The sequence below is a fragment of the Mauremys reevesii genome, linkage group 3, assembly GCF_016161935.1.
Source record: "Mauremys reevesii isolate NIE-2019 linkage group 3, ASM1616193v1, whole genome shotgun sequence".
Taxonomy (NCBI): domain Eukaryota; kingdom Metazoa; phylum Chordata; order Testudines; family Geoemydidae; genus Mauremys; species Mauremys reevesii.
The window spans coordinates 100776873-100802827 of record NC_052625.1 but is presented as its reverse complement, the minus strand read 5'-3'; the positions used below and the strand labels follow the sequence as shown (position 1 = coordinate 100802827).

At 41.0% G+C, this 25955-nt stretch overlaps 1 protein-coding gene across 14 annotated transcripts in view; it reads left to right on the top strand.

Annotated features, from left to right (window-relative positions):
• STXBP5 (syntaxin binding protein 5) overlaps positions 1–25955 on the top strand; it is a 193745-nt gene that overhangs the window by 128161 nt on the left and 39629 nt on the right. For 5 of the 14 annotated variants that reach the window (XM_039529651.1, XM_039529652.1, XM_039529656.1 and 2 more), the window contains 5 exons: positions 559–779; positions 2802–2980; positions 6680–6805; positions 8257–8408; positions 18697–18780. In XM_039529651.1, coding sequence (XP_039385585.1) covers positions 559–779; positions 2802–2980; positions 6680–6805; positions 8257–8408; positions 18697–18780 — 762 coding nt within the window. The remainder of the gene's footprint in view (positions 1–558; positions 780–2801; positions 2981–6679; positions 6806–8256; positions 8409–18696; positions 18781–25955) is intronic. The other 9 variants (XM_039529655.1, XM_039529646.1, XM_039529650.1 and 6 more) reach the window with 3 other exon arrangements.

Sequence of the window (25955 nt, the reverse complement as noted above, 5' to 3'; positions counted from 1 at the left end):
ATTCTTGCTAGCAAAGCACAGAAAAGAATTAAGTTCCTCTATAAATGCACCCAAATAATTCAGTGGTCCTAAGCTTAGAGAATAAACTATTTCCGATACAGTTTTGAATTAGAAGAGCATTGTTCACACTAGTATGCAAAGAACATACACATATTTACAGTCATGTTGTGTCATTGGTATTCAAGCACAGCTCAAAAGGAAGAAGTTTATCCTTTATATGTTGTAGGAGTACTATATTTCCTGGTGCATGGATATCCTGTTTTGTAACTCTTCCATCTTCACCTGATTTCTTTCTAGGAGAGATTAACTGATTTTTAGCCTAGATTTATGAAGTTCTGAGAGCTTTTTCCTTTTTAAATGTCTAAATGTGGATATATTTTAATGAAAGAACTGAGAATGTTAACACTATGTAACCCTGCTTTTGTGCTTCCCTCTTGGTGAAAATTGTTTGGTTACTTTTGTAAAGGGAAAAAGGCGCCAAAAAGGAGAAATGAATTAGAGAAAGATATCTGTTTAAATTGAAAACTAACTTTGTTATATATTCTTATTTATTCTTAGTAACACTGCAAGTACTTTACAAACTAAAAACAGCTAAAGTATTTGAAAAATCACGAAATAAGGATGACAAGCCAAACACAGATATAGTAGATGAAGATCCATATGCCATTCAGATCATCTCGTGGTGTCCAGAAAGTAGGATGCTGTGCATAGCAGGAGTTTCTGCGCATGTCATTATTTACAGGTTCAGCAAACAGGAAGTGACAACAGAAGTCATTCCGGTAATAGAATCACTTCTTTAATTGTATGGATTTCGGCTGTAATAGAAATATATTGATGGTTTGGATTTTTATCATGATTCATCCTGTTGGTTAAATTCTCATACATAGATGTTCAAAACTAGGAACAGCTTTTTGCAAAAAAGAAATTTGAATAAAAGTTTTATTTCTCTATTTATGTCTCTTTATAGGAGTTGGATGTGGGTCTTTAATAGGCCCAATTCAGCAAAGCACTAAAGCACCTGCTTAAGTTTAACTTCATTGGCAATTAAGTATGTGCTTAAGTTCCTCTACTGGTTCCTAGTCAGGTTCCTATACCAGCTAAAGGTTTTGGTTCTAATTTTAAAAGCAGTTGATGAATCAAGGCTAGGCTGCATCAAAGGTCAAATTTCAATCCATGAGCCATTGCTTTGGGTGAGAGCAGGAGACCAAGTATTCTCAAGGGGATTTGGCTGTAGAATAGTCTTCTGGAAGAGACTGTCTTTGGGAAATGTTGCAAGGCCTTTCTCTTTGGGAAAGCCGTTGCACCATAAATGACACTCGCCATTCAAACACCTCTTTTATTCCACTCTTAACCTCTTTTTCCCCCCCCCCATGCACCAAAAACAAACCTACCCAAAGCAGAGTTACAACTCCATAGATGGAGAACTGCCAGAGACTCTCTGAAGGCGATTAGAGATTTTACCATTGTTACTGATCTTACGTAGAAGGCTTTCAGGTACTTGGGTCATGGGTGGCAGTACAAAAACTCAAAGTTCTAGATGAGAACTTTATTGAATTAATCTCATACTGTATGCCTGCATACTCATATACAAAACTGTTAAGAGATGATAAATTATTTTGAACGCTATAACAAATATGACATCATTCGTTTTAAAATTCTTTATAATGTGTTCTAAACAAAGTTTAATCGCAATGCAGTTCTTCTAGTTTTAATATTATTTCTTGGGTAAAGTCTCTAAGGATTTAAGCATGCTTTCTTTTATCTTTTGACGTTACCTGTGTATAACAGTGGGTAATTAACACGCAGGTTATTTTAACAGGTACATTCCTCTAAATGATTGCTTAAAAAGTTATGAGATAGTGAAACTGTTCTTCAAGACAGTATAGTTTTACAAATTACTGGTTGGCACCTTGTTATATATCAGCCTACGTGTTAAGTTCTAGTTGATAGATGACAAAAATATTTGGTTGAGGGGAAAAAATAGAAAAGAGGGGAATCTGCCCTCCAAAAACTGTACTAAAATGATATTAAGGCTATAATAGAGGAAAAGAACTAAGCAAGAGAAATCTGAATTAAGGGTGAAACTTGTCTAATGTTTTCTAAAGTGTAGAGATCAGCACGGTGGGAAAACTCATTAAGTATTGTTTTGATGTATCCAATTCTACCCAGTGTTAAAGTATGGTACAGTTCACCCTTAACTTTGAGTTCCATTCTTTTTACCTATTTCACCTAAAAGAGATTGCAGTAACTATATAAAGAAAATGCTGTTTCATGACTGAGAAATTGTACTGTTGATATAGTACGAGAATAACACATAGGCCCTGATTTTTAAAGGTATGTAGGTGTTGCTGCATGCTCAGTGTCATAATGCCTAGCTGATTTAGGAGCCTAAATCTGTTTTATATGGGATTTAGGCACTTAAGAGTCAAAATTCCATCGACTGTTAAGGGATTTTGGCCTTTTGAAAATGAGCTTTAGGCAAATTAGTTAGGCATTCTGACACTGAGTGCAGCAACACCGAAATAAGTTTTAAAATCTGAGCCTTAGCCCATATATGTAGTATTTCATTTTTGTTCAGCAAAGAGCTGCAAAAAGGGGTGATATTCTTGAACTGCTTTTCTGTACAAAAGCTGGCCTGACATAATGATTGTCCATTTGAGTTTTTATTAGCACTTTATTTAATTCACATATACATTTCTGTGGCTTTCAAGAGGCAAATGTGGGAATCAAAGGAGAGTGGTTTTCATAGAGAAGAAAGATAGGGTATTTTATTGTTGCTTTTGCTTTGGTTTAATTTACAGATGCTTGAAGTACGGCTGCTGTATGAAATAAATGATGTAGAATCTCCAGATGGTGAACAAGCACCACCGTTGCCAACTCCAGGCACAGGTTCCAATCCTCAGTCCATTGCCCCCCAGTCACATCCATCTACAAGCAGCAGCTCATCTGATGGGCTCCGTGATAATGTCCCGTGTTTAAAGTAAGTGTAAGAACATGGAAAGTTTATGGTGCACTTTTGTTAATAATATTGTATCTTCTTATTTTCATTGATCAGAACCTTGACAAGACTATGCTGACATAAGTGCTTGTGTGCATTCATATTACTACAGAAAATCTGTCATAGCCTTTGGACAATCCTATACTGATTAAGGCAACATTTTGCAAGCTTGTGAAAGTTGAGCCCAATTTCAGGAATCTGAAACCTATTGAGCACAAGAATACCCCACCCCCCATGCAACATGCACACATAGAGAAACCCTACCATCTGTTGTTTAACAGTGCCTATCGTAATTTTACATACCTCATTCCTAGTTAGTCTTTTATGCCCACTCAGTGGCCATACTCCACACTTAGGAAAATGCTGATATAAAACATAATATACTCCTTTCTAAAATGTTTTGATGAGAAAATAGTTAAGTGTTGACACCTGAAGTATCATGGTATCTGATTTAACATCCATTGAAATGAATTGGGGCCATTCATACCTCAGAACCGTTATCTAAGGCTTTCTGCAACCTCAGGGAGACATATCTGTATTGGTTACACTTGCTTAATGTTTTTAAAGTTTTATTTGAAGCCATATTAATTAGTTTAAACTGGATACAAATAAGTCTCTGAGACTCTGGAGAACAATTGAGCCACCTCTTTTTGCACACTCACCACTTGCTCTTCAAGCCCCTCTAGGTGTTGTGACCCAAACTTTGGGAAACATTGGTCTGAAGGATGGAGTAGATGACCTGTTCTAATGGATCTTTTCAAATTTCTGTTTCTGACCTTAGAAGTGATCATAGATGTATCATCTGTTCCATCCGTTAATTATAAATACTGTAACAAACATGATTTTTTTTGTGAGTTCATTCGAGAGTGTAGTGATTGTCTGGATATACCTGCATATGAAGTTAAAGCACAACTTGATCCTGCCAGAACAACAGATGCGAAACCTGCAGACATATCTCCACAGTTATGATGATCATACCTCTGACAAGACACCTTTCAAGATCTATTGTTCCTACCCATGCCTAGCATAACATGTGATGTATCTCATCTAGTGCACTATATGCCCCAAGAACAAATATGGGACTGAAACCAGACAATCACTATGCTCTTGATCGAACTCATACAAAAAAAAAAAGACAAAAACACCATATCGCTTCTGGGTGAACACTTTTCAGACAGCAATCACTCTATATCTGACCTCCCAGTCCTCATCCTCAAAGGAAATCTGCACAACACCTTCAAAAGACAAGTCTGGGGCTTAAATTTATGCTAGATATGAAAAATGATGGACTCAATAAAGATACGGATTTATGGCTCATTACAAAAATCTGTAACCGACTAATCCTCCCCCTGCAGCTGCCTTTTTTCCGCCTCCCTTTCACCCCTATGACTTGAGAGGTGTTAACAGGCCACTTAGAATTATAGGGTTAGAAGGGACAGCAAGGGTCATCTAGTCTAATCCCCTGCCAAAATGCAGGATTTGTTGTGGCTAAACTATGCAAAACAGATGGCTGTGCAGCCTCCTTTTGAAAACCTCCAGTGAAGCAGTTTCCACAGTCTCCCTAGACAGTCCGTTCTATTGTCCTACTGTTCTTACAGTTAGGACATTTTTTCTGAGATTTAATCAAAATCTGATATGCTGCAGCCTGAACCCACTGCCTCTTGTCCTGCTCTTTGTGGCAAGAGAGAACAACTTTCTCCAACTTTACTACACTTCACCTTGAATTGTCCTTTGAAATGTGTTAACTACTTATGCTTATCTGTTCCACCTTGTATTTAGTTGACACTTGGAGTATATTTCCCAGACGTGAAGAAGAGCTCTGTGTAAGCTTAGAAGCTTGTCTCTGTCACCGACAGAAGTTGGTCCAATAAAAGATATTGCCTCACCCACTTGGTCTCTCTAATACCAGCTACTGTTCACTTGAGGAATCAGGAATGGAGTGAGGTTTTCCCAATTTTTACCTTGCTAAAGGCAGTGTTGTTATACCTCTAGATCACCATATTTAACCTGATGACAATACCAATTAAAAATCCTCACCTGCAGATTTGATATTTGGATTGGCATGTGCTTTAGCTGCTAAATTGTAAAAGTAAGCACGCCATCTTAGTTTGTGATCCTGGGTTAAATCCACAGTCTAAAAAATGATTCTGTGGACACATTTGTTTTCTATGTGTGGGAGCTCTTTTACGCCCTACCAATATATTGAATTGTAGAATATAAAACACTAACTTAAATAATAAAACCTGGGAAAAAGTTAGAGCATACTCCTATTGTATTTTTGGCTGAGCTGTGTGAGTACAAAGGTCTTGCACTCAACTCAGCATCATTTCTACTCTCTGTATGTAATGCTGAAACTTCTGAACACAGCATCCACTCCATTCCAGAATTTCAGGGAACAGTGGCGACAGTGAACTCTTTTGATCTTGGAGAAAATTGGAAAACTGAAAAGGGAAACATGGGGGGAGGGGCATGTTGGGCACCTGTCATCTGCCCCTGTCATAACTTCAAGCACCTCTGCAATTGTCTGTAAATCAAGCAACTGGTTGATGGCACTCATTAATGCCTTCCAGCAGAACGATAGCCCATCTCATCTCTGGCTATCCTCCCAATTAAGTTTTAACTTGTTGCTACCCTGTCTCTAACTGAAAGAAGACAAGTAATAATGGGAAGTTGGAGGTGGTGCAAAGGAGGATTGGGGACATACACATAGCCTCTCGCACAGGAGGGAGAATAGGGACCCTGGAATGGGGAAAAGGGGGCAAGCAGAGAGGCCCAGCCATGGGAGGGAGAATAGAAGAGCCTTGAATGGAAGGAGGGAGGAAAGGCGGCACGGACAGTCCTGGTGTGGGAAAGATTGGGGAACCCAGGTATAGGGAAATGGGGATGCACATAGATCACCTTTCATGGGGCAAGAATGGGACACCCTGGTATTGGGGATGGGAAGTGCATGGGTCTCCTAGTGGGTGGGAAATTAGGAGATCCTGGCATATGAGAAGAGGTATGCATAGAACTCCTGGCAGGGGGATTGAGGAACCCTAAAATGGGGGAGAATGGAGGGAACACACAGAGCCTGTGTCTTGTGGAGAAATGGGGGACCCTTGAATGGGATGGTATTCAAAACCTCTGGTGCAAGCAATTCTCTAGATTTGTTCCAGGCAAGCTATCTGTCTAAAAATCCACTTTCTCATCTTGCACTCTTGTGCCCTTCTGTCATACCAGCAACCTTTGCCTGAAAGCCCCTGCCTACCTCAGTTAGCCATACTTACACATTACATTCAGATCTCTCCTCAGTATAAACTTCTTTCATTAAAGCTACAATTCCTAATTCTCCCCTCTTAGAAACACAGAATCTGTGACACATTTTCTCTACTAAAGCCATCATATGATACTAGTGCTGTTAACCCTTGTTCTGCACTTTCCCATCCCTCAGTGTTTAGAATCATTGCTCAGGTTGTTTTTAGTCGTAAATCTAAGTATCATCACAAATAATGGGAGCTAAGGTGAAATGAACACTTTTGGTGCATTATTCTTATTTATTTATATTGTGTGTATTCATTTGGTAGATTGTAAAATTCAATAATTCTCAGTCAGTCTCCCTGCCTTCTACAAGTTAATTAGATCCTATTGTATCAAAGTGGAGAGATTAATATAAAGACATTATACATTGTTTTTATATTGCAGAATAAAAAGCTCTCCCCTCAAACAGTCTGCAGGCTATCAAATTGAACTAGTTATTCAGCTGGTATGGGTGAGTGGAGAACCTCCGCAGCAGATAACCAGTTTGGCAGTGAACTCCGCCTATGGTCTGTAAGTATATTCTGTACTTTTTACTAGTTTTCTTATAAATTTCACTAGAGTAGCTGTCATTTAAAAAGTCAACATTTGTTTATACCCACTATGTAGGAATATTGGAGATGCTATCAGTTTTCCCCTATACTTAAAATAAATAGCTGCAATATTTGTATTGTAACTGGTGGTATCTTTTGGAGGATTTTGACTTTAGTGGTAATCAGTCATTTAAAGTATGTTTATAAACCTGGATTTATAAACTATTACTGAATATCCTAAACTAATCTATTTGAATTTATAAAAAAATAAAAATAAAAAAACCATACACACACAAAAGCATTGATGCTTCTCTAAACAGAACTTGAAAGTTATATGTACAAAAAGACATGTAAAGTTCAAATGTTTTTAATTATATGAACAAGAAATTTCAGATTTTTTTGTGCACCAAAAATCTTAAAATGAACTGAGTTCTATGTGAGTTTGTGTCATATATTTAAAAGAATCCTGTCCAGCTGCCTTGTTTTAGCTAAGAGCAAGTTATAAGTTCATTAAAATAGAGATTTATAATAGGAACTTTAGTCCACCTTTTCCTCATTGTAATTGTAGTGATTGTCACTAAAATAATAAAGTAAATGACCAAAAGGAATTGCATAGGCAGCAGTATTACATTTTGCATCCATTATAGTGAAGGGAACAGAGTCTCGGTGGTTGGAGGGAGGCTTCTTTAAGAGAATCTTTCATTAGGCAATTTGCCCAATTATTTGGCCTATGGTAATTATATCTGTCTATCTATCTAAAACATCATAAATGTATATTGAACTTCCAAAAAAAAAAGATATACAGGGAAATGTAAATTCCAGAGATGAAACTTAACTGTGGAAGAAAAGCATCTACTGTAAAAAGTGGATTTTATAAAATGAGTTGTAGAAATCCTTTCTGGTTAAATTTGCTCATTTTGCAAATAAAATGATTGTTCTGCTAAATGCCAGCTCTACAAACCCAACTTAGAATCCGGATATTATTGGAGAGTCCTTTAGACTCAAACATCACCAGTTTCTACAATTACAGCTTAGTTAGCAACTGTGTTGTTGATGAACAAGTCATAATTAAATCCAGTTAATTCTCTCACAGCTATGTTGTCTCTTCAGAGTCAAACAGGAGTAAAAACTATTCAAATTGTCTCTTTAGTAAGTGAACTCTGTAGCTACCGGAAGCTGGTTTATTGAGGAGGAAGTACTATTTTTAGTCACTTTCTAGAGCAGTGAACTGCACTTTAAAATACTAGTTCACACAATTGTTTTTTTAATCCTTTTTCAGGTTCATTTAAAAGATCAATTTAAAATTAAAAGTGTGTTTATCATTCTTTGTCAAGTACAGTACTACATACAAGAATAAAAACAATAGCAACTTTTGACTTATTAGCAACTTTATTGGAGCCTTAATCTTTCCTCCTACTCTTCTTCTTCTAGAGTAGTTTTTGGCAATTGTAATGGTATTGCAATGGTTGATTACCTGCAGAAGACAGTGCTCTTGAACCTTGGCACCATTGAATTGTATGGCTCTAATGATCCTTATCGTAGGGAACCTCGATCTCCTCGCAAATCTCGGCAACCATCAGGAGGTAAGAATTGCTGGATGTTGCATTTCAACAATGGTACCTTTCTTCATAACTCATAGTTGTGCTGTCAGTCACTACTTTGAATATAAGCACATTAGCAACACAAAACATATATTTTTGAATGACTATTACGTCTGATCTTTGAGAATAATTAATAGAACATCGGTTTGTATTCGCATTCTCCTACATGATGATTCTTCGCAATTCAATAACTGAAGTATCTGAGAGGCTCTATGCTAGATTCCTGCTGATTTAAGTATAATACTGCATTTTTGTCCCATCCTCCCAGATTTCATTTTTCTCTTGTTGTTAAGTTGTATTTGTGATATGAGACTAAGCTTTGATATAGACTGAGCTTTATGGTGGGGAGGTACTTGCTGTTTTTATTTTGATCAGTAGTGTTTTTAATTTGTTAAAAGCACCTTAAGCAAAAGATAAGCAAGCATTGTACACATTCATGAAGTATAAATTAAATACAAAATAGTTATATGAACTTTAAAATATCTTAATTAAATAACCAACATCTCTTTATAATTGTCAGAGTTTTGTAAATATGCCTAGGCAATATCCTGCAATTTCCATGACACATCTGCTCTCCCCATAGATCTTCTCACACTTAGGCCTGGCCTACACTAGGGTGGGGATCGACCTAAGATATGCAACTTCAGCTATGAAAATAGCTTAGCTGAAGTCGATATATCTTAGTTCAACTCACCTCGCATCCTCACGGCATGGGGTCGATTGCCGCGGCTCCCCCATTGACTTTGCTTCCGCTTCTCGCCGAGCTGGAGTTCAGCAGTCAACAGGAGAGCGATCGGGGATTAATTTATCGCGTCTAGATGAGACGTGATAAATCAATCCCCAGTAGATCGATCGCTACCCGCCAATCCGGTGGGTAGTGTAGACGTACCCCTACATATACCCCTTTTCTCAGCATAGAAGGGACATCACAACTGGCTACCTTTTGCTTCTGCTGTTATTAGTTTAAAATTTCTCATCACTAGGAATGTCCATAATTATCTGGCCTCTTAGAATATTGTGTGCTTCTTAGAGGAGAAACCTCAGTGTATGACATATAAATGGATATTTTAAATTTGCAAATCCAAACTTGTAAAATAGAGCGGGTCAAAAAATTAGGTGTGGAGGGGAGGAGTTGAAATCGCTGTTCTGTTTTTCTTAAATTGCTGTGACCTTTTGTTCAAATTATTCATTTATAATTTCTGAAATAAAAACAGCTAATATTTTTGAAAAACATTTTTTTGTTCAGCTTAGTTACATGGATATTTTTAAAATGAAAAAACATTATTTTGAAAATGATAAATGATAGTGTACATGAAAAAAATTGTTACCTGAAAATGGCCACTTTTCAATGAAAAAGAAATTATTTGATAAATTTTATCCAGTGATAGTTTTGGTTCAGATTAAGTGGGCCAGGAGAAGATTCAAGCATGTTCTTATTTTATCTCAAGTGTTTCACGCTGTGACAGGATCCCCGCGGTACAACCTGGAATTGAGGGATTGCTGTGCCCCCTTAATTTTAACTTTCAAAGCTATGCCAGTGATAAGTAGCAAAACTCCTCCAGGGGCTGTGATCACTCAGCCATCAGCATGTGGAGCCATACACCCAGCTAAATTGCATGAATACTCCCTGAACCACGCGTGAATCTTACAGAGAGAGGCACCAGCAAGTCACCCCGGCTCCCAGCCTCGCACCCCAGAGAGATACCATCTTACACTGCTCAAGGTTCCCTTGGACAGTGAAAACTCATTAATAAGTTTGCTACTTCTTCATAGGAAAGTTGACATGCACCAACCTTTGTAATCTGAGCTGAGATTCCCCAAGTACTTCAAACAAAAACACATTGTTTCAGGTAAAATACAGTATAAAACAGATTATTAACTACAGAAAGACAGATTTTAAGTGATTATTAGTAGCTGGCATAGAGATCAAAGTTGGTTACCTAAGAAATAAAAATAGAATTTACACTAAGTTTCTAATTTCAACAGACTAAGCAAGATTTTAATCAAGCGGTCTCTCACTCTAACAGATGTTTACAGTTCCTCAATATGCAGACTGGACTCCCTTCCAGCCTGGGACTAATTTCCCTAGTTTTCAAGTCTTTGTCTTCTAGATGAATCTACAGGTGTTGAGACTGGGGGGAGGGAGGGAGAGAGAGAGAGACAAGTGATAATGTCACTGTCCCTTTTTTATACTTTCTTCCTGCAGCTAGAAAAATCCTTGCTGTGACATGGGGGTCAGGCAGTCCCTATTGGTCAGACAGTCCCCATTGCATACCTGCCTTCTCTGAGAAGCCTCTGGGATAGTAAATTCTTCTTGATGAGCCATTAACACCTGTTGGGACCATGATGGTTGCTTCTTTGTTGCAACTGAAAGCTGTGGGTGTTTCTCGCAACATACAGGAAAACTTCATAACTTCACATATAATTATACTATATTCGATCCAATGGGATATTAAGGTCAATACTTTTAAAATGATACCTCACAAGGCATACTTTGTACAAAACATATCATAATCATATGGCAGCGGTGAATATGGGGCTCCAGGTTGCGATCTTGAGGTGTCACATACGCACTGTTCTTTTTTTAGATTTGTAGATGCTGTAACTGAGGTAGGTATTTCTTGATAGTAAATTATTGGTTTGAGAAACATCAAAATAACTACAAAATGAAGTTAAATTGTTGAACTTTGAACACAAAACTAAAAAAAGGAACCAATTGCTGCTATTACCTACTGTATTATAAAGCATTTCAAAGATTTTTAGTCTTTGATTTTCCCTAATGGATAAAAGTTTCATTTTAAAAGAACAGAAACTTCCTCCTCACCTCCATGGCATATGATCAAAACAGGCAGATAGATAGGCTTAATATTTTAGGTAATTAGGGGAAAATGTTAGCAATCTTAAATACTGGTTTTGATATAGTCAGATTACAAGTCACTCTGGGAGACATTAGAAACTACTTGTTTAGTGCTATTGGCCTTTGTCACTGTAACATCTTGTCAGCATGATTAACTGAACCCTTCTGTCGCATCTTTGTACATGCTTATTAGCTGAAATATCCAGTACAGCTCATCAAGATAATGAAAACAGAATCTTTGCTTGTGTGAATTCAGATATTTAGACTCCTTTTTTTTTTTTTTTAATTCAGATTTTAGTTGCACTTACTAACAGTTTGTCTGCCTGGCAAAAGCATTGTATAATTCTGATTATTCAAGTTATTCGGTAGGTTTTTCTGTCTCAAACATACTATGTTGGTGTCTCGTCTTTCCTTTTTTCATTGCTTCATTAAGGTATGCTGACTGTGGCTTCTTGCATGTGCGGCCTTTCTAACTTATATTCAGAGTCTGTGAAAAAACTTCGCACCTCTCATATAAGTAAGTCATTTAATGGCAATAAAATATTTTTGAACATCTGAATTTGATGTACTGGTAAGTAACTTGCTGTTCACTCACCATGGGTTTTTTTGTTAGTCCATTTAAATAACACCCTAGTTTTAGAAAGTGGTGGTGTACTGTGTCAGTCCCAGGATGTTAGAGACAAAAGGTGGACGAGGTGTAATATCTTTTCTCACCAACAGAAGTTGGTCAATAAAGGATATTACCTCACCCACCTTATGTCTCTAGTTTTAGGAACTGATTTTGGCATGATTTGTTCAATCATATACGTATACCATATCTTTTACTTGTGGCGCCACCAAAATACATTTGGTTGAGGGCATGGGAGGATCCTCCAGATACAGGAACTGTGAAAGACGGTCGAAAGACTGCCTCCTGAGGACTCCTAATGAGCCCAAGCATGCATGGCTGGAGCTCACAGTACATCTAGGCAGGGTCGTAGCACATAGCACTGCAGAGATTCAAGGCAGCGCTATAGCACATAGCCCAGGAGGCTGCCATGACTTGCACAGACCCACAGAACTGAATAAATTGTTAGACCCGCTCCATCCCCTAGAATATTCCATAATCAAGAGGGTGCAAAGCAAGCAAAAAATCCTTCCCCAGGGCAGCTTATTCTGTGCTGCACTTCAAAAAGGCATAACACAGAATTTCATTCTTGTTTTTTATTTTATTTTTTAAACGAGCGAGAGGAGAATAACTGACGACATAAAAGACTTTGTTGTCTTATGAGAAGAAAGAGATGTACTTAAATTTAACTTTTTAAAAAGTTGTTTGCTTGATAAATTAATCTTTAGCTTCCAGCTGTTGGCATGTATTTTTTTTTGCCAGGAGAGAGGAAACTGTTCCAGCAATCATGCAATTACCTAATCCTTTGTATTCTCTACCATCATCTCTGATAAATAATCCACATGCCTTAGTATGGATAATTAATTGAAGCCAAATGTTTAATCTCTACTAATGCAGATTTTATACAAGAATATTTTAAAGAATGGAAAGGGTTTCCTCCAAACACACCATTAACACACACATTTTAATGGTTTGTGGTCATCTCTAAGACAGAAACACAATGCATACCATTATAGAGATTAAAACAACGAGGAATCCTTGTGGCACCTTGGAGACTAACAAATTTATTTGGGCTTAAGCTTTCGTGGGCTAAAACCCACTTCACCAGATTCATCAGTACAGAGATTTATATTTAACTTACTGTCTTATTACTTGCAAAAAATTACACAGCAATAGTGTTTCATAATTGGTTTAAATAGAACTACGAAAGAAGTAAAATATCTTGTAAGGTAGAGCTGTGTGAATTTATCAATCTTTTTTATTTGCAGCATCCCTGACTCAGGTATAACCTGGTTTAGTGTTTTTGCAAAATACAAACTATTAACATGGTCTTATTTGAGCTTTGAAAGGGAGTATATCTTCTCCAATTTATTTATTTGTAAGGGGTTTTTGATGTGGAAAGTTGATGTTTTTAAGAAATCTAAAAATTTAGTACTTGAAATGCAATTTTATGCATAGCACATATTCAGCAGCAATAGCGTGCTGATAACCTCATAAGAGACTTATGACAGGTTTGAGTAGCAGCCGTGTTAGTCTGTATCCGCAAAAAGAACATCCGAAGAAGTGAGCTCACGAAAGCTCATGCTGAAATCAATTTGTTAGTCTCTAAGGTGCCACAAGTACTCCTGTTCTTATAACAGACTTATGTTCTTCTTAGTAGTCATCCTCTTACCCATCTCCATTAGATAACCATTCATGTAAATTCACTGATGCTATTGCTGCGGGAAGAGAAACTGAAAATACCTTGCTATTCTATGCAATGGGAGCACCAATTTCGAAACTTATTTTAAAATCATGGCATCACATCCTAGATGTGTGTACTTTGAGTACGTAGCCAAGAGGATTGCTGGCCTTTTATCTCCTTTAAGCAAACTAGGTTCAGTCAGTATGGTGCTCTTGTGACAGCAAAACATACTGCTATTGTACATTGATCTATTTCTTCCAGGGTTAGTAGAGATGAGAACTGCTGACAGAGGGGAGAAATCCCTTGCATTTTGATCAACCTCTTCCATTATGTTCTGACCAAATGAAGGAACAAAACTAGCTATGAAAGGAAGGGAGCTATAGCTGCCCTACTTCCCTAGCAGCCTTAAGTCTGTGCTGTTTCTTTATATGTATGCATTTTTTGTAGAAAGAACATTGATGTACTATGTAAAATTTATCAGTTAATGAATTAACAAGATTAACTTTTTTGGAATATTTTTAAAAGTTGGTGAAAAGTCAAAAGGCCTTATGTCATATGGCCTAGCATATGTCATCCTGCATTTCTGACGCGGCTTGCCACATTTCATCCACAGCCATTCTAAGCGTGGCTAAAGTCCATCCATTCTCCTAAAAAAAATCAGGTGAGCATACTACTCAGCATTATCAGCATTACTGTCAGTGGTCCTATCAGCACTGACCTGGTGGTTAATCCCAAAAAACATTTGGAGGGGGCTTCTCTACCATGCCTCCCACAAGTGCACTGATTATGGATGTGTCTGGAACAGGTGGAGGTGCCCATCTGAATCCCCTCCAGATACATGGAATAGAATCTGAAAAAGATGTGTCCCTTCACAAAATGTGCCAGAGCTGCAAGTAATCAGGTTAGCTTGCATAGCATTGCTGCCTGTACTGCAGAATTCCAAGCTTCAACCCTTAACAAACAACACATTTGCAACATATTACAGTGGAGTCCACTTAATAGCTACTTGGATATTGACAACATCCAGTTAATAACAATATTTTGCCAGGAACCAATGCTGTACCATTGACTTTAATGTAAATGGTATGTAGGTATTGGCAACAGCATGCCATTTATTGACAACATTTTTTGAGAAAAAAGGCCCCAGCTCTACAGGCAGGTTTACGAGATGGCAGCCAGGGAAGGAAATGCAGGGACATGCCTTCTCCAGTTGCAGTCCCATAAACCTGCTTGTGACCCATGCTCAGACCCTCCCACTGCTTCCCTTTGGGGTTGAATCCCTACAAACCTGGCTTTTCATTCAGTTCCATAAAGCCCCACCTTACCAGTAGTCTCTGTATGCCATCCATTTGTTCAGTTTTCTCACAGCCCTCAGTAACCAGATTCCTGAAAGGGTTACTACATACTTACTCATGTGTTCAAGAATCCTCCTACTTGAAATCTTAATATTGTCCTTGCAAACCTCATGGAGCCCCATTTTCAAGCCACTTTCCAAATGCTTCTTACACAACCTCACTCTCAAGATGATACTCTTAGTTGCTTTCACGTCGGCTTCAGGCTCAATGAACTCCAGGCTCTTATCGTTGATATCCCTTTACCCAACACTGTACAGACATAAGGTGGTATTGAGACTTCATCCTAAGTTTATCCCTTAAGGGGTTTTGGAATTTCATTTGAACCAGTCCATCAGTTTACCTGTTTTCTCCCCTAAACCTCATTCTGCTTCTGGAGGGGAAAAAAGCCACAATTTGGACATTTAAAGGGTCTTGTTTTATTACAAAGTTCTTCAGCCCGGCTTCTCATCTCTTTATTACTATCTTTGGTGCTTTGAAGGGTCAAGCGTTCCTCTGCCAGAGAATATCAAAATGGACCACACAGTGCATATCATTTTGCTATGAAATGGCTGATAAACCTTTCCCTCCAAATATCAAAGGTCACTCTGTTAGCAGACAAGCTGCAAGCTACCTAGAGTAATCCCCTGACTTTTGTTAAGACCTATACTCTTGACCTAGCTGCAAGATCAGATGCCAAGTTTGAAAAGGCAGTGTTAACATCACTGTAGTGGGGTAGAAGTGCATAGTGCTTCTATAGGCTTCTAGAGTGCCCATCTATAAAGGGGGAAATAAGAACAACCCAGGGAATTACAGACCAGTCAGCTTAACTTCTGTATCCGGAAAGATAATGGAGCAATCAATTTGCAAACACCTAGAAGATAATAAGGTGATAAATAACAGTCAGCATGGATTTGTCAAGAACAAATTGTGTAAAACCAACCTGATAGCTTTTTTTGGCAGGTAACAAGCCTTGTGGATGGGGGGAAGCGGTAGATGTGGTATATCTTGACTTTAGTAAGGCTTTTGATACTGTCTTGCATGATCTTCTCAGAAACAAACTAGGGAACTACAACCTAGATGGAGCTATTATAAGGTGGGTGCATAACTGGTTGGAAAATTGTTCTCAGAGTAATCATCAGTGGTTCAGTCATGCTGGAAGGGCATAATGAGTGAGGTCCCGTAGGGATTGGTTCTGTTCAATATCTTCATCAATTATTTAGATAATGGCATACAGAGTACACTTATAAAGTTTGTGGACGATACCAAGCTGGGAGGGGTTGCAAGTGCTTTGGAGGATAGGATTAAAATTCAAAATGATCTGGACAAACTGGAGAAATGATCTGACGTAAATAGGATGAAATTCAATAAGGACAAATGTAAAGTACTCCACTTACAAAGGAACAATCAGTTGCACACACATAAAATGGGAAATGACTGCCTAGGAAGGAGTACTGCGGAAAAGGATCTGGGTGTCATAGTGGCTCACAAGCTAAATGAGAGTCAACAGTGTAATGTTGTTGCAATAAAAGCAAACATCATTCTGGGATATATTAGCAGGAGTGTTGTAAGCAAGACACGAGAAGTAATTCTTCTGCTCTACTCCGTGCTGATTAGGCTTCAGCTGGAGTATTGTGTCCAGTTTTGGGCGCCACATTTCAGGAAAGATGTGGACAAATTGGAGAAAGTCCAGAGAAGAGCAACAAAAATAATTAAAGATCTAGAAAACATGACCTATGAGGGAAGATTTTAAAAATTGGGTTTGTTTAGTCTGGAGGAGAGAAGGCTGAGAGGGGACATAACAGTTTTCAAGAAAATAAAAGGTTATTACAAGGAGGAGGAGGGAGAAAAAATATTGTACTTACCCTCTGAGGATAGGACAAGAAGCAACAGGCTTAAATTGCAGCAAGGGCAGTTTAGATTGGACATTAACCACTCTGACTGTTAGGAAGTTTTTCCTAAGCACTGGAATAAATGGCCTAGGGAGGTGATGGAATCTCCATCATTGGGGATTTTTAAGAGCAGGTTGGACAAACACCTGTTGAGGATGGTCTAGATAATACTTAGTCCTGCCTTGAGTGCAGGGAACTGGACTAGATGACCTCTCGAGGTCACTTCCAGTTCTATGATTCTATGATTTCTATGAGAACATGCATAGCACAGGTGTGGCCCAACGGAAAATGCATTTCGAGATTTCTATTGCACACCTTGAGTGGGATCCACATTGATGACATCATCTTGAAGAACCATAGTTACAGTAAGGCTACGTAACTCTTCTTTCCCTCACAGGTTAAGTCTTTGGTTTTGGCATTCAGAAAATATTCATTTGTTAACCCAGACTCCAGAAGATAACAACTAGTACCCCATAGTTTTGAAATGGAAAAACTCCTTCTTGCACCTACTTTTGCCCTTTATCAACAAAGCAAACACACTGAAGTCAGTAGAGTTGCACAGGTGCAAGTGGATACAATTTGATTCTGTCCTGACTTGGCGTGTGTAACCCACCCAATCTCCTCAACAGTCTCAACACATTTGTGGTTTTTTCCCTCAGAAAGTACAGATACTAAGAACTAAGATTGCACTGTGTTGAAAATCTTGTTCTGTACATGCAGATACTTTTTTCCCTTACAAATGATTCAATTGTGTTTCATTTGTGCAATTAGTACTCATTGTATTTAGATTAGCATGGTACATCATTAACAGATCCAAAGAGAAAATTATTTTTAAGTAAGTCTGAGAACGTTAATATTCTTAAAACATTAATTAAAGCTTTTAATTAAAAAAAAAGTCTAACTGGTAACTTTAAATTTCAACACATCCTTTGTCAAGTCATAAAGAAAACGGGGGATCAAAAACTCCATTTGTATCTCCAGTTCGCAATATGCAATATCTGTGATTCCTATGATTTGACTTCCTTCTTTGCATCTAATTCTGCATTCTTTAAGTGTGCAAAGTTATCATTTCTGTCAGTGAAAGAATCTTGTAACTACAGTCTTGTGATTTGTATGATGATGATGTCATATTGAGTGTTATATGAAACTCCTCAACAGAGGAAAAATCATTTAACTCCCCAAAAATAAACCATAACCACCATATATCATCAATCCATTTCTTAAATGGAATCAGTGAGTTCTGTTGAAAAACTGATGGTACAGGATCACCTAAGTGTGGCTGCAGAAATATAGTATAACTTTACCCCAAAAAAGGAAAGTAGAAATTATTTAAAAATACACAATACTGGTCACATGTTAATCTTAAAGTATTTTATAGAATTCCTTAATATTGAAATCCTCCTATTCATCTAATTTTTATCACAAACAAATTAGTTTTCTTATTTCACTTAAATAAGATTTTAGGTCATACTATCCAAAACATAAGAGTAAAGTATACATGTTTAATGCACATATCTACCTCTAATTAAAAAAACCATTTTCTCTGATTATATAAGGCTATACTTTTTTTCTTAAATGTTTGCCAAATATTACTTTTCTGATTAAATATTGATGAAATGATTTAAAAAAATCAAGTGAAAAGTTTCAATATTTCTGAGGTAATACTGTAATTCTTTTGTCAAACAGACTATTTTAGTGCCATAATTGAGGTTAGCCTCTTAAATGAGACTTGTATAAAAAAAAAAAAATCTTCTCCCCTTCTCTCTTCCACCCCGCAAGTGGGAGAAACACTTGCTTAGTGTAATATAGAGGCTAAAAAATCACTGAAGTTCTAGTTCAGGAAAGATTTGTAAACAGCAATTTTATTTTTTATTTTGAATTGTTCTTTGTATTTTTCAGCAGGTCTTTGTGATATTAATGAAGGGACTACAGTGCCAGAGGATCGCTGCAAGTCACCCACTTCGGGTAACTACAAAACTACAGGTTTTTTTTCAAATACTTTAACATTATAATCGCACAGAATGTGACATACATTGTTCTAAATCGTGCCAGAAATGTTTACTAAGTAATTTATATAGAAACTGTCTATGGTAGCTATTTTCTTTCCATCACATTGTATTCATTTTGCCATTTAAGATTTCACTAACCATTTCAGAATTCTGGTTTAAATCAAGGACAACTTATCTGACTCGGAAATATAAACCTAGTGTCTAGCAAGGATGAGTCAAGTGGCATGTGTAAGTTTCCAATATTTATGCTTCAGGGAGACAGCACACAGGCAAAGATATTCTTAGATTGGAAATGCATGCTATCTATGAGGCTGTGAGGAAAGTGATGTTCTCATGCTACAGTATATTTTGTAAAAGCGGCAGAGAGTTCTGTGGCACCTTATAGACTAACAAACATATTGGAGCATGAGCTTTAGTGGGTGAATACCCACTTCGTCGGATGCAAGTATATTTTGTGAGTGCTTTTCCTATATATGTTGTCAAACCACGTGTGTGTGTGGGGGGGAAGGGGAGTATGCAAGTTCAAAAGTTGAATGCCATTAACTGAAAACACCTCCTCATTGCTCCCTCAGACTTAGACAAGAGGCGTGTCATCTTTATCACCCATATGAATGTATAACAAAACAAAATATCCTTTTTTTAGCTTTATCAGGAAAACTTTTTATAAAGTATTCAGAAATTCAGTTTAATTGACAGTTTGAGCTGTCAATTTTGTTTTGACACCTATTCAAACTGTATTCAGACTTTCAGTGTACATCATCAGACTGTCAATCTGTCACCAGTCAAGATTTTCCTTTTCAGAAGGGCAAATTGAGAATGGAATTGGAATTTGGCCAAGACATTATTAGTAGAGTAATTCTACTTTACATTTAAAAACAAACTTCTACTAAAGAAGTGTGTTGCTATGATATAAATACTTACCTAAATATAGAATTTGTTGAATTGTTAAACCTAACTTTGGGCTACCCTATCTTGTGGTGTAGAGAAATATTTCCCTTATTTGTATTCAAAGATGTGCTTCCTATTTGTGTAACAAAAGAAGAAAACACGCACCCACCACCAAGCCCAGTATATGCGAAAATCTATGATCCACTTACTGTATCCTGCTGTTGTTGCAGCGATGCACTTCCTCCCACATTTTAGGTGATGCTGGTGATAGTTCTAACTGAACTACTTGAATTTGACAGGTACAGTAAGTAAAATGACCTAACCTGGACATTTAAATTTAAGGCAAGTTTTGATTTAAAAAAAATAAATCAGTTAATATAACTAAGGAGGTAATTCATATAAAAGGATTAATGTAAATGAACCTGAAAATATTGACTGATATATAATTATTTGATATGTATGGGTTGTTTTGGTTGTGTTGATTTCTTTTGTTTCTTCGAGTGATTGTTCACATCCATTACACATTAGGTGTGCGCGTGCCGCGTGCACGGATGTCGGAAACTTTTTTCTTTAGCGGCTCCCGTTGGGGCGGCAGGGGAGCCCCTCCAGAGTGGTGCCTCATGCTGGTGCATATATACCCCTGCCGACCCGACCCCCCTTCAGTTCCTTCTTACCGTCCGTGGCGGTGTTGGAACAGCTCTCTATCTCTCGCGAGTGATCCTTTAGCACAATTATCAACAGTTAAGTTATCAGTAGTTAGCACTTCTTAATAATAGATAGTAAAGCTTTCTTTGTTTAGATGTTGGAAGTTGTCTCCAGCACCAGCCCTGGACTGTGTAGTGTGCTGCAGCCCCAACGCTTAAAGGCTTGCGCCACGTGCCGCAAGCCTATGCCAATTAGTGACCCCCACGACTCATGTTTCCATTGCCTGGGGAAATCACATCAGACGGAGCGCTGCAAGATCTGTAAGGCTTTTAAGCCAAAGACTAAGAAAGAAAGGACTTTCACCTCAAGCAGCTACTCATGGAGGCTGTGCTGCAACCTTCGGCACCAGTGTCCTCAGTGCGGAGTGCCCCGGCATTAGTTCGCGATCCGGCACCAGTGGGGCACCGCAAGCATGCCGCAACAAGAAAAACCCTAGCACCGTTCGACCTCACTGGCATGGTCGAAGGGTCAGCCTACAAGCCGAGGGCGCTCCCTGAATAAGAAGCCGGCACTGCCCAAGCAACCAAGTGCTCAAAAGGGAAGCGCTGCCCCAGAACGTGCTCCGGCTCTGGTGGCTCTGGCACCAAAGAGCCTGTTGAGCCCCAGGATAAGCACCTTGAGCATGGAGGAAGGGCTGGAGGAGCTCCTAGAACAGCCCTCCACACCAGACACATTTGAGGTGGCAAAGGACCTCATCCAGTTGTCAGCGGCAAGCCCCCTCCCTGCCAAAAAGAAGCCTCCAGCACCATCTCCTAGAGTGCTGTCAAGAGGCCAGCCAGCAGTGGTGCGCTGATCGAGGTTATCATCCTGGCACCCCTCCTAGCGTCGGTCCCAGTTGAGCTTGGCCTCTGTGGATTCCCAGTTGCCCCTGACCCAGCGGGACTTGAGGGCACCGGATCGCAGCCAGCATATGGCACCGGCCACGCCAGGGCACTGCTCCCCGGCGCCATCACTGGGCTGGCTCCGAGGCGACACAAGTTTTGAAGTCCCCGGTTCCGAGCAGAAGCCAATGATCCCAATCCCAGGAGTATCGGTACCGGTACTGGTCGGCAAGGGGCCGTTCTCCAGCCCCTTGGGGGCACCATTCTACGGCACCAACTTGGCCTTCCAGGTCAGCGTCCTTGGAATCAGAGGTGGACTCACGCCACTCCAGCTGTGCCCACAGGGCACCAGCGAGCAGGGAGCCCCAAGCCCCATGGCATCCCCAATGGGGCCCGCCAGGGTAGTGGCCCTTTTGGACACCATGGGCCTATCACCAAGAGCAGGGGCCCTCCTCCAGAGCTTTGAGATCCAGCTATTTGGTGCATCAGTCTCGGTCCCTGCACAGGCACCCCTCCGCGCCCAAGGAGGCCATGGTATCCAGGCCACCAGACACTTCTCCGGAACACAGGAGAGTGGAAGCGGCACCGAGCCCAGTGCTGTCCCGGAGGCAGTCTGTCAGGCAGGACCCAGAGGAGCCCCCAGCATGCAAAGAAGGACAAGAAGGGCTGGAAGACAAGATGCAGAAGGCCCTCACCACTTCGTCATCCCCAGATGAAGCAGTGGCAGGCACCACGGTGTTGGGGCCTCCGCTGACTGACCAGAGAGCGCACCAGGAGCTGCTCTGCAGGGTAGGCTAGAACTTGGGCCTACAGGCGGAGGAAGCAGTAGAGCAGGAGAATCCTGTGGTGGACATATTAAGCCTCAAGGGCCCCTCCAGATTTGCGCTCCTGCTCATAAAGACAGTCCAGTCCAACTACAAGATGGTCTGGCAAACCCCGGCCTCTAGCGCACCAACAGCAAAAGGCGTAGGGTGAAAGTACTTTGCCCCTTCCAAGGGATACGACTTCCTCTTTTGTCACCCGGCCCCCTGTTCGCTGGTCATCCTAGCGGTCAATGAATGGGAACGACATGGTCAGCAAGCCCCGGTTCCTAAGGCCAAGGAGGCTAAACTTTTAGACCTATTCAGCAGGAAGATCTGCTCTTCTGGGGGCCTCCAGTTGAGGATCGTGAAACAACAGGCGATCCTGAACTGACAATTTTAATTCCTGGATGGCAGTTTCCAAATTTAAAGACTCCTTGCCCCAGGGCTCTCAGCCTGAGTTTGCGGCCCTCATGGATGAAGGAAAGGTGGTAGCCAAGACCTCTCTGCAGGCCTCTCTCGATTCGGCAGATGCAATAGCCAGAATAATCGCCTCAGGAGTGGTGATGAGGCGCTTGGTGTGCCTGCAGGCTTCAAGCCTTCCGCCAGAGGTCCAGAATACCCTTCAGGACCTCCCCTTCAAAGGGTCTGGTCTCTTTTTGGATTAAACGGATGCCAGGCTGCATAACCTGAAAGACTCCCGGGCAACCCTCAAATCGTTGGGAATGCACACCCCGGTGACACAGAGAAAACCTTTCAAGCCCCAGCCGCCTCAGCAAAGACAATACCAGCCCTGTCCTAGGCAGGAGCCATAACATAGAAGAGGCAGAGACAACAGGTGGAGGCGGAACAACATGCCTAGACAAGGCCAGGGTCAGGGCAAGCCGCAACCCAGCAACAAGCAAAGGTTTTGAAGGTGCGCTCGAGGACAGCTTACTAAGCCAGTTACCAGATATTTCCCTATGTTTCCTGAACCACTTGTCCCGCTTCTACTGTGTGTGGACTTCCTACGCTGGTGGCTCAACCAGCAGGTACTCTGCGAAGGGATCCCCTTCACCATACCACAACCCATGCTGACACTGGTAACAGACGCGGCAGACCTCGGCTGGGGAGTGCACTTGGGGGACCTTCGGATGCAAGGCTTGTGGTCCAAGGATGAAATGTTGCTCCACATCAATGTAAAAGAGCTCAGGGTGGTTCACCTAGCCTGCCAAACCTTTCATGCTGCTTTAGAAGGTCACAGCATGACAGTTCTGACAGACACCACTACCACCATATTCTACATAAACAAGCAGGGCGGAGCCAGATCCTCTCCCCTTTACCGAGAGGCCCTTCTCCTATGAGACTTTGGTACAGCCTGCTCAGTACACCTCGTAGCATCATACCTCCCGGGGGACCGGAACGAGCTGACAGACTGCCTGAACAGGTCGTACTGCGTGCACGAATGGTTGATGAGACTGGATGTCTTGCAATCGATCTTCCATAAGTGAGGATTTCACCAAATAGACCTTTTGTCCACCAGGGACAACTGTCAATGCCCGCAGTTTTGCTCTTTCCAAAACCACAGTCCGGGCTCAGTCACAGATGCCTTCACAATCCCTTGGAATGGGAGCCTGAAGTATGCCTTTCCAGCGCTCCCGCTCATCCACAGAGTTCTCCTCAAAGTTTGCAGAGACAAGGCGGTAATGATCCTCATCGCCCCAGCTAGACCCCGCCAACATTGGTTTACGACTTTTGCTGGAGCTGTCAATGGCCGACCCGATTGCCCTGCCCCGGCACCAAGATCTCATCACGCTGGACCACGGGTGCCTGTTCCACCCAAACCTGCGGTCTCTGCATCTCATGGTGTGGAAACTCTGTGGTTCAACGCAATGGAGAGCCAGTGCTCTCTTCAGGTGTGACAAATTCTCCTTGGCACTAGGAAACCTTCCACTAGGGCGGCATACCTCACTAAGTGGAAGACGTTCTCCTGCTGGTGTGAACCAAAGCATATACGGCCGCTTCAGGCCTCCGTTCCGATTATCCTGGAATACCTGCTGCACCTTAAACATCAAGGTCTTGCACCCTCCTCGATTAGAGTACATCTGGGTGCCATTTCGGCATTCCACCCGGGGGAGTTGGGGCATTCTGTGTTTTCCAAGCCCATGGTAGCCCGGTTTCTCAAGGGCTGCAGAGGGTGTTTCCCTACTCACGCCCTCCGGTCCCTCCGTGGAATCTTAACCTGATCCTGACCAAGCTCATGGGACCCCCTTTTGGGCCCCTAGCCTCTTGCTTTTTCACTCACTTCTCCTGGAAGGTGGCATCTGCAAGGAGGGTGTCTAAGTTGAGGGCCCTCACCTTGGAGCCCCCTTATACAGTTTTTTATAAGGACAAAGTGCAATTCAGGCCACACTCTAAATTCTTCCCTAAAGTAGTATCGCAATCTCATATGGGACAGGACATTTGTTTGCCAGTGTTCTTTCCTAAACCACACATGGACCCGAGTCACCGTAGCCTACATACTCTGGATGTCTGTAGGGCCCTGGCGTTCTATCTGGAGTAAACTAGACTCTTCCACAAGTCAACACAGTTGTTCGTTGCCATTGCGGAGAGAATGAAAGGACTCCCTGTCTTGGTGCAGCGGATATCATCATGGATTGTGGATTGCATCCGCCTGTGCTATGATTTCGCCAAGGTGCCGGCCCCAGCAATCACAGCTCACTTGACTATGGCTCAAGCGTCCTCAGCAGCTTTCCTGGCGCAGGTTCCACTCCAGGAGATCTGTAAAGCAGCCACTTGGTCGTCGGTGCACACATTCAAAGCCCACTACGCAGTCCAACAGGCCAGAGAGGACGCAGCGGTCGGCAGGGCTGTGCTTCAATCAATTGTTCCATGACTCCTACCCACCTCCTATGGTAAGCTTGTGAGTCACCTAATGTGTAATGGATGTGAACAATCACTTGAAGGCCTGGTCTACGCTGGGGCGGGGGGTTGTCGATGTAAGATACAAAACTTCAGCTACGAGAATAACGTAGCTGAAGGCAACGTATCTTAGTTCAACTTACCTCCCATTCTCACAGCGCGGGATCGATGGCCGCAGCTCACCTGTTCACTCCGCTTCCGCCTCTCACCTTGGTGGAGTTCCGGAGTCGACGGGTAGTGTGTTCGGGATCGATTTTATCGCGTCTAGATGAGACGCAATAAATCGATCCCTGATGGATCGATCACTACCCACCGATCCGGTGGGTAGTGTGGACGTACCCAAAGAGGAAAAAATGGTTACCTACCTTTTCATAACTATTTTTCTTCTAGATGTGTTGTTCACGTCCATTACACTTCCCACTCTCCTTCCCCTCTATCGGAGTCTCCAGCAAGAAGAAACCGAAGGGGGGGGTCAGGTCGGCAGCGGTATATGTGCACCTGCATGAGGCGCCACTCTGGCAGGGCCCCCCTGTCGCCACGACAGGAGCTGCTCAGGGAAAAAGTTTCCGACATCCGTCACGTGGCGCGCGCATACCTAATGTGTAATGGATGTGAACAACATATCTCAAAGAACAACAGTTACGAAAAGATAGGTAACTGGTTTTTTTTCAAAAGAGCAATTTTAGGTGTAAATGAGTGTGGTTCACAAGAAAAGACTGTCAATCGGAAGAGTGGAAAGAGGAGACATTTCATGGATGAAGAGAGGGCAAGCAATGAGAAACAAGCATGGGGAACATATGGGGAAGAAAGGAAAGGTAGAGAAATAAGAAAGGAGACACCCAAAAAATATTCATCCTGCAAGGATTAGCATCTTTTGTGAAAGTCAGGTATCATGGGCCCCAGAAAAATCTTTATTTAGACATCGCAGGTGGAAGGAATATAAAGAAGCTTAAACTAACTTTCCTTATGAAGGAAAACTTGAAAAACAAAGAAAGGAAGAAGACTGGGAAGGTGATAAAGAAGAAAAGAAATAG